Consider the following 14634-nt stretch of genomic DNA (forward strand, 5'->3'; position numbering starts at 1 on the left):
TTTAATATATCGTTAGAATGACACGATAAAATGTTTGTTTTCCGATAGCACAACATCAATAAGCTGAAACAGAGACTCACAAAGAGGAGGGCTACTGTGAGGTCCTGTGCGGGTGTTGGGGACCTCCTGCCCGTTGGCGTCCACACACCAGCACTGCCCAATGCTTTGGTGGCACTGCGTGGGCTCGTAAGCTCCGCGCTCGTCACACCGGGGAACGTACCGACCGACAGTCGGACGAGGACGGAATGAGAAGGGAACGTCAGAGTCGGCTACGGCACTCGCTCTCTGCTGCTCACACCGGGTCTTCTCACGCTCTGAGGACACACGAGAACGAAACACGTTCACAGAGTGATGGTCGCGCCTACGGAGACGTACCAGTGTCCTGCTCCTTAGAGAGTCACATGTTCACAGTCACACAGTAGTAGCATCTGATGACATTAGCATTAATGCATCCACAGGGTCACAGGGAACAGGAAGAAAACATGAGGCTCCAACACCTGTCAAGTTAAACCTGCTCTTGATCTGTTATTGACATCACTAGCCCCGCCCCTTTCTTTCTATTTAGCATCCAAGCAGTCAGACTTCTGCAATACCTCCCCAGGCCTTTCTTTGGACGCTGGCTGCTTTTATCCATGTACCAGATGACTTTCAGATAATTTTTTATGTGTTTGTTACTTAAACCACATCACTTTGACCTCTGAATCACTAAAGCATAAAAGGGTCAAGATCTGCGAGGCAGATCGTCAGGAGATGAGAAGTGTGGACCCAAGTGCAAGCGCTGACAACTGAGTAAATGAATGAGTTTTCTTTTCAGGGAAAGGTGAAGCACAAACAAAAGCAGAGCATCGCAGGGAACTAAACCAAACAAAGGCTAAACTGGAAGCAGCTACAAAACAATAACACAGAGGACCAAAAACCTGAAACGTCCAACAGGAGACGATACACAGACGAACCAGCAACTAACAGAGGCAGACACAAGGCTTAAATACACAGAGGGACAACGAGGGAATGAGACACAGCTGGGAGTAAGACATGACGAGACCATGGGGACGCAAAACTCAATACACTGACATGAGACACAGACCTTCACCATAAAACAGGAAATGCACGAGGGCGAGCACAGACATGACGAGCTGCAGAGACATGGAATAAAACACGAGGGGGAAACCCAGTAAACTAATCTGAACAACTTAGGACTGAGAATAACTCCAAGAACAACAAATGAACGTAAGATGATACAGAAACGCAAGGAAATAAAGAACGCCGGGTCAAATGACCCAAAGGAGCTGTTTACTAAAGGGACGAACCAGTCAGCACATAACAGACAACCAAAGAACACATACAAGTGTATCTTTGTTAAAAGCAGCATGTTGCACTGCAGGGCAACCTGCTTGTGACAAATAAAGCTGTGAGTGATTGATTGATGTCGAAAAACACTCCATACAAATTATTTTTGCACCAACAGCATGATTCCCAAAGACAACGACGTGACACAGTGTCTGTAGGACGTCTGAGGAAACTGGTGATCAGCAGGTGATCAGGAACTGAAACGATGCTGCAGTGTTAGCATTGAATCAGGAGGAAGACGTATGGTGTCCTGATCAGGGTGCATTTGTTTCTATGGACTGCGAGTCTGGAATGAATCACTATTAGAAACAAAGGATTCGTCATTTTCAAATGCATCAAACTTTAATGACTGGGTCATTTGGAAAAACAAAACACATGTGACACGTGGCTTATTTCAAAGGTCCGTGCTCCTGAGCAGACTTCAGCACGTGGCAGCTGCAGATACAAAGACTGAGTGATTAAAGCAGCAGGCTCTTCATCTCTGTGGTCCCACAGCGAGTGTCCTCAAAGACAAACCACGAGCCAGCCACAACAGTGTCATCGCACACGACAGCAGGCTGTCCTCACAGCGCCACATCTGCCCCCAACAGTCCAACGGGACAAAGGATCCCTGATGGCGGCGGAGACGATCAAAGCCCCGCTGTCGACACTAGAGGCATCTAAAAGATGCTGCTGACATTAAGAGTCACGGACATGTTTTGACACGGGACACTAAATGATGCCTTCAGAGGCAAGACAGGTCATAATAAAGGATGGAAATATGACAAAACTGTGGTGCAGAGGAGTAAAGCTGTAATTAGCTGTGCGCCTCCAGCTGCTGACAGCTGGAATCAGTATTACTCTGACTGCGCTTCTGTTTGTCTTCTTTTAGTAACACACACACTTTCAGAAAAAGAAAGAAAACATGAATCAGGAACAAAAAACGCTGCTGTTTCCTCAACACTAACTGTACTTGAATGCGTCACATGTTGAGTTAGATCAGACAGAGAACGTGCTGCTGTGCTCTGAGCAGCATCAGCCGCTGCAGCCCAGAACCATGCAGCTGGAGCTGCAGGACGACACTCTTACTGGAACGCACAAATCAAAACACTCTCATGGGTCTCAGTGTCTCCGTTTACAGTGATACATGCATGGCTGGGGTGTTTAAGCAGACTCCTCCAGGATGACCTGTTTCAGGATTAAAACAATGAATGGGGGCAGAACGGTCAAATAAATGAGTACATCTTTATTTCACTGAAAATCTGTCTGTAAACCTGTGAATGTGCTGGTTACCCACCTGTGAACGTGGGACTGCAGTGGAAGCCATCTCCGTGGAAACCAGGACGACACTGACAGGTAAAGGAGCCCTGTGTGTTGGAGCAGGAGGCCTCGGCGTGGCATCGATCCTGCTGCTGGCACTCATCCACATCTGAACAGGCAGAAAAAACAGAGGCTCCTCACATTCTGGATCTTGCAGTACCAGTAATGGCCACCAGATGGTGAAAAGTTTGAAAGTAGATCTGGAGTTGAATGCTGCAAATAGACTATGTGGGCCTTAGCATGTGCTACTTCTGGCGCTCCTGCAGAGCGCTTCGTTTCCGGTGTGATATTCGCGCCTTGTTTACGCTCGGGTTTTCCAAAACAAGTCAACCAAATGGACGATTTACATTTCTCAAGGTGTCTTGGGCATTTACCGAATATATCTGTAGATGTTCGTCAACTTGTCGATATTTCTTCCTCTGCGCCTCAGAGCAAAAGAGAGGAAGGATTCTAATTTTATATTTCTCAGTGTCTGTATACAGCGGTCCCTCGTTTATCGCGGGTGTTATGTTCTAAAAATATAAGTGAAATCCACAATGTAGCCACCTTTATTTTTTGCATGTTTTAAGGCTGTAAAACCCCTCACTGCACACTTTATACTCTTTTCTCAGGCAGGCATGAACATTGTCACATTTTTCTCTCTTGTTTAAACTCTCAAAGTTCAAACCTTTGTAGAAGAATAAGTCGAGTATTATAGAATGAAACCAAAGATCAAACCCTGTTTTCAGCTGCAAGAGAATTCAACATTAATGACTTCAGAAGTCCAAGTTTTAGTGTGATGGTCAGCATCTTCCTCTGCCTTCTGGGTGCTACCGCAGGTGCCTTTGACGGTGCAGGACGTTTCGTCTGTTGGGGGAAACGAACATACAGTACAGCACTTCAGAGTCACACTGCCAGCGATCGATGCAGCGATTCTGTGCTGTACAGGAGAGACGGCACGGAGGAGATCGTCTGCAGCGACCAGGACGCAGGAAAGTGAGCCGCGTCATAGAGAGGGACCGCTGTAATTTTGAAGGTACGTCACAACATACTCGTTGTAAATACTCATGTATACAGACCCTAACCAGCAATCAAGCAGTGGGCAGCCACCAATGCAGCGCCCGGGGAGCAGTGTGTAGGGACGGTACCTTGCTCAGGGGTACCTCAGGGTGGCCGTTCAGTGGAGTCGAACCCTCGACCTTCCGGTCATGGGGTGTCAGGGCCACCACTCTACCTACTGAGCTATCCCTGTTCACCTGTGGCTTGAATGCTGAACATTTGCCTGTTTAAATCATAAGACACGTCACTATACAGAGATGTGCTTCTGCTGCAGTGATGCAGTTCTGCTTGTGTTGAGTGATGTAAACAAACAATCGATCTGCACGCTTCAAACGTCAAAATTGATCATTTGACTTTTTTTGACACAGCAGTGGTGAGTGTTCCCACCTTCTGCTCTTTGTAACTTAACGCCATCTTTCAGTTTTCGTGTTTGGATATGACTTTGGAGTCCACCTTCGCAGTAGCGATTGACCGCAAAATAAAGCTACTTTACATCCGGTCTTAAAACAGGAAGTTAGCATTTTCCCGTGCACAGGGTCTATTGTAATGAAGCCATAACGCCAGAGTTCCCGGGCGCGACAGCCTGGCAGGCTCCCGCAGCAGCAAAATCCTCCTAAACCTGTTTGGTCGTGTCTTTGAGAGCAGCTGTGTTATCACTGCTTGCGAATATGGACCTGAACACAAACAGCCGATGGACACTGAGCAGTCGTACGTCTGTGGGCAGAATTTAGATGACTATGTGCATCACAGACTGAATTTAAAGATAAATCAACGACACCAAGACACCCAAATGACCCCCTGGTGGCGGGGTGAGGTACAGGTTTTAACATAGTTCCTTTTTGCAGCTGCTAATTACGGGCTCTGAGTAGACTCTTCTTCAGCCAACGTTGAATCGACAAAGCATGCTGACAGACCCGTCTCTTTAACCAGACGGTGTATTTATAGCAGCAATAGTTTTGTCCTCCTGTCTTGCAGCCCTCTGTCCACAGAGGCTCAGATCCAGCCAGCGGTCATAAGTCTAGTGGCTCGACGGCTGAGTTAGTGACAGGTAGCATAAACGCTATGAGAGGAAAGCATCTTCATTGCATTCTGTAGCCCAAACATCCAGCCGGTCATCACGAGCCATCTCCAGCCACAAGAACAAAGAGTCCTGCCCCACAGAGCCCTGATCGAAGCAGCCAGTCTGAGACAGGGCTGAGCACTATCAGCCCACAGCGCTGTGAGGCGTGGCTGCATGTTTCAGCGCGTCGATCAACGGTTAGATAACAGGAGCTAAAGGTGTCAGACCCGAACATCGTGATGTTTGTAACTGTAAGTATATGGTACCCTGATTCTGAAGCACTTTACAGTCTGTACCATTAGCACTGGAGCATGGTGTACGTTACATGCTGTCTGCGAGCACGACAAACATCTCCAGACTCAAGGAAACACAGTTTTACATGGAGGACGACAGACATCCAATCAGCTTACAGATATTTAGAGTAATGTGCTGAAAATGACTCTGAAACCTAACAGCAAACTAGAACGCATTATCACTCGAGCCACGAGTGTCAGCGTGTTAATCCATCAAACCCATAAAGATCCAGCTCTTCAAACAGGCTGTAAGAGAGCGTTGAGATGGGCCTGAGCCCCGTGGTGACCTTTCACCCCCAAAAACCTGTAATCTGAGTAAACTGATGACACACAGGTCCTGGCTGTGTTGAACATTTCACACACAGAGCCTTTGAAAGGTTTCTGTCATGTAGCTGGAGAGAGGTGCAGAACTGTGGATTGCATGAGGCTGTGCTGAGCCTCACCTGTAAAAGCTCGACCTGCAGTTACCACTCAGTAGCTGTGACTGTGGACAGACAGAGGTCTGTGGTAAAGGACTGACTGCTGTGCAGCACACACTGATACGAGCCTGTAAAGCTGTGGAGTGACTCTTCATTCTGTGACAGGTGAACATACCTGTCAGGCATACGATCCCAAACATTTGTTGTATTCATGCAGCAGTGTCTCTTACATTTACAGTGCATCTGTTTATTAAGGATGAGACATCAGCGAGCACCGTGAACTCACCCCGACAGCCCCGGCCGTTACCCTCAAACCCCGGCAGACAGGAGCAGATGTAGGCTGAGCCTCCGGTGTAGCGGCACAGTGCTCTCTGTGGAACATCGCAGTCATGAGAGCCTCTCTGGCAGTGATCTACTGGACGGTTCTCCTCTGCAGGACCAGAGAGAAACATGTTTTGATGAATCTGTCCCAAACTACACGTCCCCATTCATTAGTATGATAATAAAGACCAGTGGTGTCTATCTAGCCATCCATCTTCTTCCCCCTTATCCTGGGCCGGTCGTGGGGGCAGCAGCCTACGCAGAGAAACCCAGACCTCCCTCTTTCTGGCCACCTCCTCCACCACCACCTCCATTTCCTCCAAGGCATTCCCAGGACACGCTGTCCTGGGAATGCCCCGGGGCCTCCTCCCGGTGGGACGTCCTCACCCAGGAGGCGAACAGGAGGCATCCCTATCAGATGCCCGACCCACCTCACCTCTTTTCAATGTGGAGCAGCAGCGGCTCTACTCTGAGCCCCTCCTGGATGGCCAAACTCCTCACCCAGTCTCCAAGGGAGAGGCCAGCCACCCATCAGAGGAAGCCCATTTCTGCTGGTTGTATCCGCGAGCTCGTTCTTTCGGTCACTGCCCACAGCTCGTGATCGTAGGTGAGCGTAGGGACGTAGATGGACCGGTAAATTGAGAGCTTTGCTTTTACACTCAGCTCTCTCTTCACCACGACGGACCGGCGCAGCGTCCGCATCACTGCAGCCGCAGCAGATCCGTCTGTCGATCTCCCGTCACTCGTGAACAAGACCCTGAGACATTTCAAATCCTCCACTCGGGGCAGGAATGTACTGCCCCGGTGAAACTTTCAGGCCTTTAGTTTTTGAGATCACCTCAAAGTGCCCTGCTGTAGGTGGGTGGACGGGTCGTTTTGGAAAAAAGATTAATCTTGAAGAGTATTTGACTTATGAAGCTAAAATTCCACAGCGCTCATTAACCATCCAAACTATTATATTTAAACACATCCTACGTTACAACATCCCATCAGAGGGACGAGGTCCAACCAACGAACCCGACAGCATCTTCATTTTAGGTTGAAGCAGTCACATCTCGTCACTACAGACCAGGCAGGAAACATCTCGTCTGTGCTGCACAGATCGTTATTGTTTATGTCCGCTGTCAGCTTTAGGTGCAACAAAGTCATACTCACCCACAGGAACCAGATACCCCCCAGCTGTCAACACACACACACACACAACCCACCGACACACGTCTTTCCATCACTGGCGAACACAAAGCCGGCGGAGCACTCGCAGCGCAAACTTCCAGGCTGATTACTGCAGACGGCGTTGGGTCCACACACTGAAGGAGTCTCCCTGCACTCGTCAATATCTGCCAACAACATATGTGTAATGTTACTGCACATTACATAATCTCTGCTCCATGTGCTGCTTGTAGACGCTCAGATTAAATGTAATCCAGGTTCAGATCATCATTTTACTACTATGGAGCGTTTCCACGTGACTGTCACATTTTTGAAATTATTCTCTCATCTGTTCTTTCCCATTTTCAGCACTGCCCATGTGACCAAGTGTGGGTTTGTTACCGTGGCAATATCGTCCATCTCCAGCGAAACCAGCTGTGCATTCACAGCTGAACCGGACGCCCTCGCCAGGTGTACAGACAGCGTTAATGTCGCAGCCGTGTCGGCCGCTGAAGCACGGATTCTGCTCCAGAAGACTGCCTGTCAGAAAATTAGACACACCTCCAGTCAGAAACAATGTGACTCTTCACAGCACACAAACGCAGAACCGCGCACACCGAGCAGAAAAGATTGTGCAGTTTGGCAACAAACCCTGAAGGTCAACCAGATAATGATAACCCTGAAAATAGATCCGGTGTCTCCAGAAAGTAGCACTCACGCTAAACCACCAGCACAGCAAGAAGCGAGGCAGCGAGAGAGAGCAGTGAGCTGTGTCACCTGCACGCTGTTTACCAATAAAATCTAACCATGAAGAACAACAAGCATCATGTAAATGTGCAAACACACATATGCACACATATGTTACATGTGTTGGTGTTAGAAAGCTCTCCCATCCAGCTCTTCAGCTGTTACAGTTTCACTTTGTCACAGTTGTTGTTCGCCTGGAGACACGCTTAGTTTCCATCGTCAGCAACACAAACATCTATAGACTGTATAGAAAAGATGGACCTAACCACCGCGACGTCACCACTCATTAGTGACTTCCTGAGTGCTTCTTCCAAAGCCACCATGGTTCTTGATATTTGATGTGAATACACGAAGTACAGCTGCTGTGTAACATCAGAGCTGCTCTGTTATTCAAGTATTTAAGGAAAATCTGCGTTTGTCTGTCGAGTTTGCAGAAATGAGAATTTAAATATTTGGGGATATTCTGGTGGAATATCGAGACATGCATGTTGTAGGAGACTGCCGCTCCTTCTTCATGATAAAAGGATTAATGGATAAAAGCGAATCTGTGGTTCACTCACTGACTGCGTTCAGTCGCTCGTGCAGCTGGGCGGAGCTCCTGGCAGGAAACATGTCCCAGATGCTCTGCTGTTTGCCAACAAAGCCCAGCTCAGTGTTGTTTGCTTGTATAACTCTAAACCCCCCGAGCTTCTCCAACCAACCTCACCTGCATATTTACCTCAAATCCTGCCCCTCCCCCAACCCCCACCCCCAGCCCGGGTTGGTATCTTGTTGACATCAGCCGCTGATCTTCGCTCCCTGCCTGCAGCACTCTCACGGCCTCTCTGATTGCAGCTGAGGAAACAGAGCCAGGCTCAGATTACTGTTTACCTTCCTCCCATGTCCCACTGCAACACCGCTGAGGGTTTAAACTATTGGATATGTGTTTCCGAACATTCCTCGGAGTAACAACACGCACCGCTTCGCTGTGACTGTCCCTGACAATGTGGGAAACCTTCTGTGAGCTTCAGCATGAGTCTGCTCCCTGACCTGTGCCGCCTGCATCTGTGACACATGTGGAACTAAAATAAATACACCACACATTCACAGAGGCAGCTTTTTACATCACTGCTGTTTGTGCCAAGAACTCAAGTACTAATAATCACAGCCTCCAAATGCTGTTCGGTTAAATATGTGGAGGCTAAACTTGGAGCCTCCTGTAGGGTCCATGCACAAACGAGACGTCAGGTCGGCTGTAAAATAAAACAAACTCTGTGGCAGGTTTAACACATTTGACAAAGACTGTGGCCTCGTCCTTCCAGGTTACATCAGCGATATTTTTACAGCCCATTTCAGCTGGAAAGATTCGTGTCACCTGTGTCTCTGATTGCTATTACACACTTTCAAACATGAAAGACTTATTCTGGTTTGTTAAATACAACAACAGTGCGACGGCCACCTTTTTTCTACTGTTTGTGCTTTTGGTTCATTTCCAGTATTTTAATGGGACCACACCTCACCTCACTACAGGCCTTCGAAGACGTTTGTTTCATTTCGCTCAGTCAGATTCTAGTTTTGTTTGTCTGTTATGTAGCACTAACTCATGGCACCTGTACATCTAACTTCTTAACCAAATCCACCCATCCACCCACTTCTGGTGGAGGCAGGGTACGCAATGGACAGGTCACCAGCAGAGTCACTAGTGACTCAAAAATCAATGCAATTAGTGGTGGCGCTCCAACATACACACTCACAGACACACACACGGATACATATGTAGACATGTAACATACTGTGGATGGGACCAATTTTGTTGCTCATGGCGTAGCGGATAAGGTGGTTGTTAGCGTCAAACATCACAAAGATTTGGTCTACACTGAGCTGCTGGGTGGTCAGCGTTGCCCCCGCCCACCCAGCCTCATCATACGGGCAGGTCTGAAAGATGATGGACTGACGCCACTGGTAGCTTCTAGTCTGGACGTCTCCATCAGGGGAGGTGATGGTGTAGTTGCAGCTGGAGGAGGAGATGATGACTAGAAAGAGGAGGAGAAATACTTTAGCATTGAGCTACCTTCAGTGGGAAGTGAATCTTTTAATGTCCTAAAACATTGATTTGGCTGAAATATTTACACAGAAAGATTGAAAACAGAAAGACGGACTGTTAGGCCCTGACTGCGTGACGAGCTTAGTGTCAGAGCTGTTGGCCTTACAGTTTCTGCTGTACTGGTGAATCTCCTTGTATGGCTTGATCTGGATAGCGGAGCCTAACGGGACAGCCGGCAGACGTCCATCCAAGTCTGTGCTCATCACCAGGTGGTCGTGTTCATCGATGCCTTTAAACTCTTGCTTGATGGTCAGACGCTCGTTGCCCGGCTGGAAGACCACCTCGGCCTGTCGGGAAAACACGCCGCCTACAGGAATGTGAAAACACACGTTTTCAATGCATTTAGGCAAAGACAACCTACTGAGTGCAAAGTGCATTAAGTGCAAACTGAGCGTCAGAATGAAGAAGAGTGTCTGATGTGTGGTTGTTGGTGCCAGACAGGCTGGTCTGAGTGTTTGGAAGCTGCTGATCTGCAGGCATTTTCCCACATAACCATCACTGAGGTTTGCTGCTTCCAGCTCACAGTGAGCTCAGCATGAATGGAATCATTTCTGAATCTGTTTTGGACTTTCTGCATACAAACATGATAAACATTACAGTTACAGTATGTAACTGTTCCCAGGCTCTAGAGGCCCAGAGTCTTTGCAGTTCTGAGCAGTTTTGTGAGCACACGAGGGACAAATTGATGCAGCTTTACACAACAATCATCATCAACCTGCAGCCTTACCAATGAGACTGAATCCATTCTCGTAGCCGGGCTGTTCCAAGGCAAAGGCCCAGCCGATGACGCCCCCCAGTGAGGACAGAAGCTGCAGGGAGGGCCCCACGCTGGCGGGGATGTTGCTGATGGCCACATAGGCCCGTCCATCATTGGCTACCACGTACGAGTGCAAATCATTGTTAGTGAGCGTTATCGGTGAAGGTAAGTTTCCCACAAACACTTGGCCGTTCACTTTTCCGTTCATCCTCTGGGGTTTGCCTGAAAAACAACTTCTCCATTAAATCATTTTATTGTTTCTTTTATCTTCAGTCATCTTTTTTCCTACGAAAAATCCTGATAAATATAGACAAAGGGAATAATATTTACATGACATTTACCAAGTTTTAATGCTTTTAAAGAAGCTTTAATAGAAGAAAAGTTTGGATAGTTTTGACTACACTGTCTTACGCAATAAGAAATGACCAAAGCTGCTTTGCTGTTATTAAAATAATCCACAGCTTCACTGATAAGGAACTCAGTTCTTCTTACCTTCTGCAACACAGTCCTTCCCATTCCCATAATAACCAGGCCTGCAGTGGCAGCAGTACCCCCTGCTGTGATCTCGGCAGTCAGCAAAAGCTGAGCATTTGTGCCTGTTGTGGGCACACGTCTCCAGGTTGTATGCAAACACTGTGAAAGGAACAAAAGAAGGCAGGCCGGTGGCTTCAGAATGAAACTATGACAATCTCACCCAAAGAAAAATAAATTGAAATCTACCGTTCACATCCAAATCTTCATCGACCACAACGATCTGAGGATGCTGTGGAGCTGAACGCGGTGGTGCTGGTACGTGCCGCTGTTGCAGCCCCGGCTTCTCTGTAGTGTATCTGGGTTCACTGGGCGTGGGAGTGGTGTGTCTTGGTTGCAAAGTCTCAGACGTGGTGTATCTGGTTTCAGTCTCATGTTGCTCGGTTGGATATATTCGTTGAATTGTCCCAGTGCTGGTGGGTACTGGTGCAATAGTGTCTGATTCCACAAAGTGTGGCTCCTGAGTTTTCAGCGTTGCGTTTCCTGGTGTGACGGTTTCTGGATAACCGGTTTGGAAGCTGCTGGGGGTCTCAGATGGCTGCTCATGCTTTTCCTCCGGTACTGTTCCAGCTGTCTTTATCCCCTGGGTTGTATAGGTCAAGAAGTCCACCCCCACATGATCAGCAGTCTGTGTTGGTAACATGGTCACAGGAGGCTCAGTAACACCCTCATTCTCAGGAGAGCTAGTCACTTTCCCCGGTTGGATCTCAACGAAGAACGGGGAGGATCCAATCTTGTACACCCAAACTCCACTGCGTGCTGCGTTGGTCTTTCTGGTTGGATAAAGAATAACATGAAATGTTTCCAAAGTGGACGACAGTGAAAATCAAACTAATGAAGTGGAAACTAGAAATGACAGACAGCATTTCTAAGATGTGCTGTAGCAAAAAGAATCGTGAGCGTCTCCAGTCAGTCCAGAATGCTGCAGCAAGGCTTTTAACAAAGACATGAAAAGAGAGCACCAGCTCATTACACTGGCTTCCAGTACATCTCAGAATTCATTTTAAAATCTTGGTACTGACTTTTAAAGCTCTGAATCATGACGCTCCTGCCCATATTTCTGAGCTCGTAGAACGCCACGCTCCCTCTCGCAGCCTGAGATCGTCTAATCTAAGGCTGCTGGTAGTTCCCCGAACACGTTTTAAAACCAGAGGTGATCTTTCAGAGCGGCGGCCCCAGGTTGTGGAACGCTCTCCCTCCATCTCGACGTTGCCTGGATTGTATTTATTCTTTTAAACATCATCTTTAGACTCATTTATTGAGACTGGCTTTTAATCCGATTTGTGCTGTATGTTTGACTGTACTTTTTTATATTATTGTGAAGCACTTTATCCTGTGAAGAGTGCTATACAAATCAATAAAGTAAAGTAAGTGTATTTCAGAACTTAATTACAAGGACTACTGGAACTTTGATTTTGCTTAAATAAAGTCTACAGCTCTGTGAAACGGCGTTTCCTGTCTTGTGTGGATGCACGCTCAGTCATCAGTCAAATGGATTCTGTTCACGTCACTCTCAGCACATTATTCCTTCAGTGGTGCTGGTTTCAGTCATTGTGCAGATGTCCTGTTTATATGGTTGGTCTGGGGCTGCCTGCTGCTTCAGGACCTGCTGTCATTGATGAATTCTGCTCTCTGCCAGAAAGTCCTGACGGAAAACATCCGATCATCGTTTACCGAAGCTCGAGCACATTTGGGTTTCGCAACAATGATGCAAAACACAGCAGCAAGTCCACCCGTGAATGGCTCCAAACAAAAAACCTCAAAATGAAGGTTTTGAAGAGGCCTGATGAACGTCTGGACTTAAATCAGAGTGAGATGCTGTGCTATGACCTTAAGACCATGCTGAGAAACCCTCCATTGTGCCTCAAGCCAAACAATCCTGCAAAGAGTGGGACTAACGATGCTTCAGACATTTGATTAAGGCGCCACAGCCATGACTCCTTTTTCACACACAGTAGGTTTGGACAGCTTCTTTGACAGGACTTCGGATTTACTCGGGTTTTCTGTGTCAAACATTAAAACTTGTTTGTTCTGAAACATTAAAGTGACAAATACACCAGGAAGGGAGCGAACACTTTATCACAGCACCACGTACAAACACAGACTTCATATTTTCAGTTCCACTATAGCAAAAACATCAGCAGCGGTCATACTTGGTAAGTTGGCTGATGGAGGCCTCGTCATCAGAGGTAATGTTGAAGTACAGCCCCTGTTTTTTCCAGAACCAGCCCACCAGGCCTTCATTGAAGCAAGACTCGAGCAGCTTTCTTTCTCCTCCTATTGATGTGTAGAGAAACTGCAGGCCGCTCCTGGGGTACAAGAGGATGGCCCAGGCAGATGATGCTGTGTAGGCTACAACCAGCTGGAAGGTGATTCTCTGAAAGTGCAAGATAACATGTTTATATCCACACCACTGCTTATTTTTCATCCTGGGTGGGTTTTTGTGTGTTTTTGCTCACTGTGTGTTTATACACCACTCTACATTTAATCATCACTTATATTCCACACCATGTCCTGTCTCTCCCATCATGGCCCCGCCCCTTCCTGAGCATGGAGGTTTCTTCCTGTTAAAAGGGAGTTTTTCCTTCCCACTGTGGCCAAAGTGCTGCTCATAGGGGGTCATATGATTGTTGGGTTTTCTCTGTATGTGTTACTGTAGGGTCTACCTTACAATATAAAGCGCCCTGAGGGGACTGTTGTTGTGATTTGGCGCTAATAAAACTGACTTAGACGGAGACAGGGTAGAATGAGTGTTTATGCCGTAGAACTAAAAAATAATCCGTTTTTCTGCACTAAGGAAAATACACTCAGAACAAATTAGTAAATAAAAGTATATAATATATATAAAAAATAAATACATACTATCTAATTGAGAGAAATTGAAATCCTCACCTTAGTGTCCAGTTGGTCTCCTCGTCCAGATGTCCCCTGGGCAGCCATGTTCTCCCAGGTAACAATGAAGGTGTTGGTGGGCTTCTCTACCTTACCATCTGGGAAACCCTGCCTGATGTGGTCAGCGGCTCGACCCAGGATATTGGGGGTGCTGTCGTGCCTGAAGTACACCTTGCCTTGTCCGTCACTGTTGTCCAGGTCTCCCAGAAGGACTGCAATCATTTTAAACTCACTGGGCGTTTTCCCCAGGTATTTGTCCTCAGCGGGAGGCTCGGCAACAGCCACAAACCCATTGGTGTTGATCTGAAACAGGAGGATCAGGTTCTTTGGTTAATGAACAGACACCTCATATTTCATGTGAAATCACACAGTGCATTTATGCACCTCAGATTTTAGTAATTGTGAGAATGTATCATTTTATTTTAAGGTTAAATGTTTTTACTGATGACCAATCTGGACATTTCCCACAATCCTGAGGTCTGAACTATAAATGTGGTGCAGTACTGTCTGATTAAATTTCATGAGGCAGTAACTGACGTGAGATAAAGTGAGGACTGTTGATGCTCCGTCATTATCATAAGTTTCTCAAAGCTAGGACAAACAAACCCTGCGCTACAGTTATTCTCAGAATGATAACTTATTATTTAAATAAATGATTTGCTTATTCAGCACAAACTGTAAGCAGAGTGCACAAAGTT

General features: G+C 47.0%; 1 protein-coding gene across 2 annotated transcripts in view; it reads right to left on the reverse strand.

Moving 5' to 3' along the window:
• Positions 1-14239, reverse strand: part of LOC102297593 (nidogen-1) — a gene marked incomplete at its 5' end in the record, with an annotated part of 25348 nt that extends 11109 nt beyond the window's left edge. The window contains 12 exon segments of one of the 2 annotated variants that reach the window (XM_014330372.2): positions 81-314; positions 2624-2755; positions 5743-5886; positions 6986-7114; positions 7329-7466; positions 9446-9685; positions 9863-10063; positions 10484-10735; positions 11006-11146; positions 11234-11817; positions 13198-13421; positions 13937-14239. In XM_014330372.2, the coding sequence (XP_014185858.1) occupies positions 81-314; positions 2624-2755; positions 5743-5886; positions 6986-7114; positions 7329-7466; positions 9446-9685; positions 9863-10063; positions 10484-10735; positions 11006-11146; positions 11234-11817; positions 13198-13421; positions 13937-14239 (2722 nt within the window). 2 annotated transcript variants of the gene reach the window in all.
• Positions 14240-14634: the final 395 nt, after the last annotated feature.

This window comes from Haplochromis burtoni, unplaced genomic scaffold, assembly GCF_018398535.1.
Source record: "Haplochromis burtoni strain Fernald_Lab_line unplaced genomic scaffold, NCSU_Asbu1 Contig_782, whole genome shotgun sequence".
Classification (NCBI taxonomy): domain Eukaryota; kingdom Metazoa; phylum Chordata; class Actinopteri; order Cichliformes; family Cichlidae; genus Haplochromis; species Haplochromis burtoni.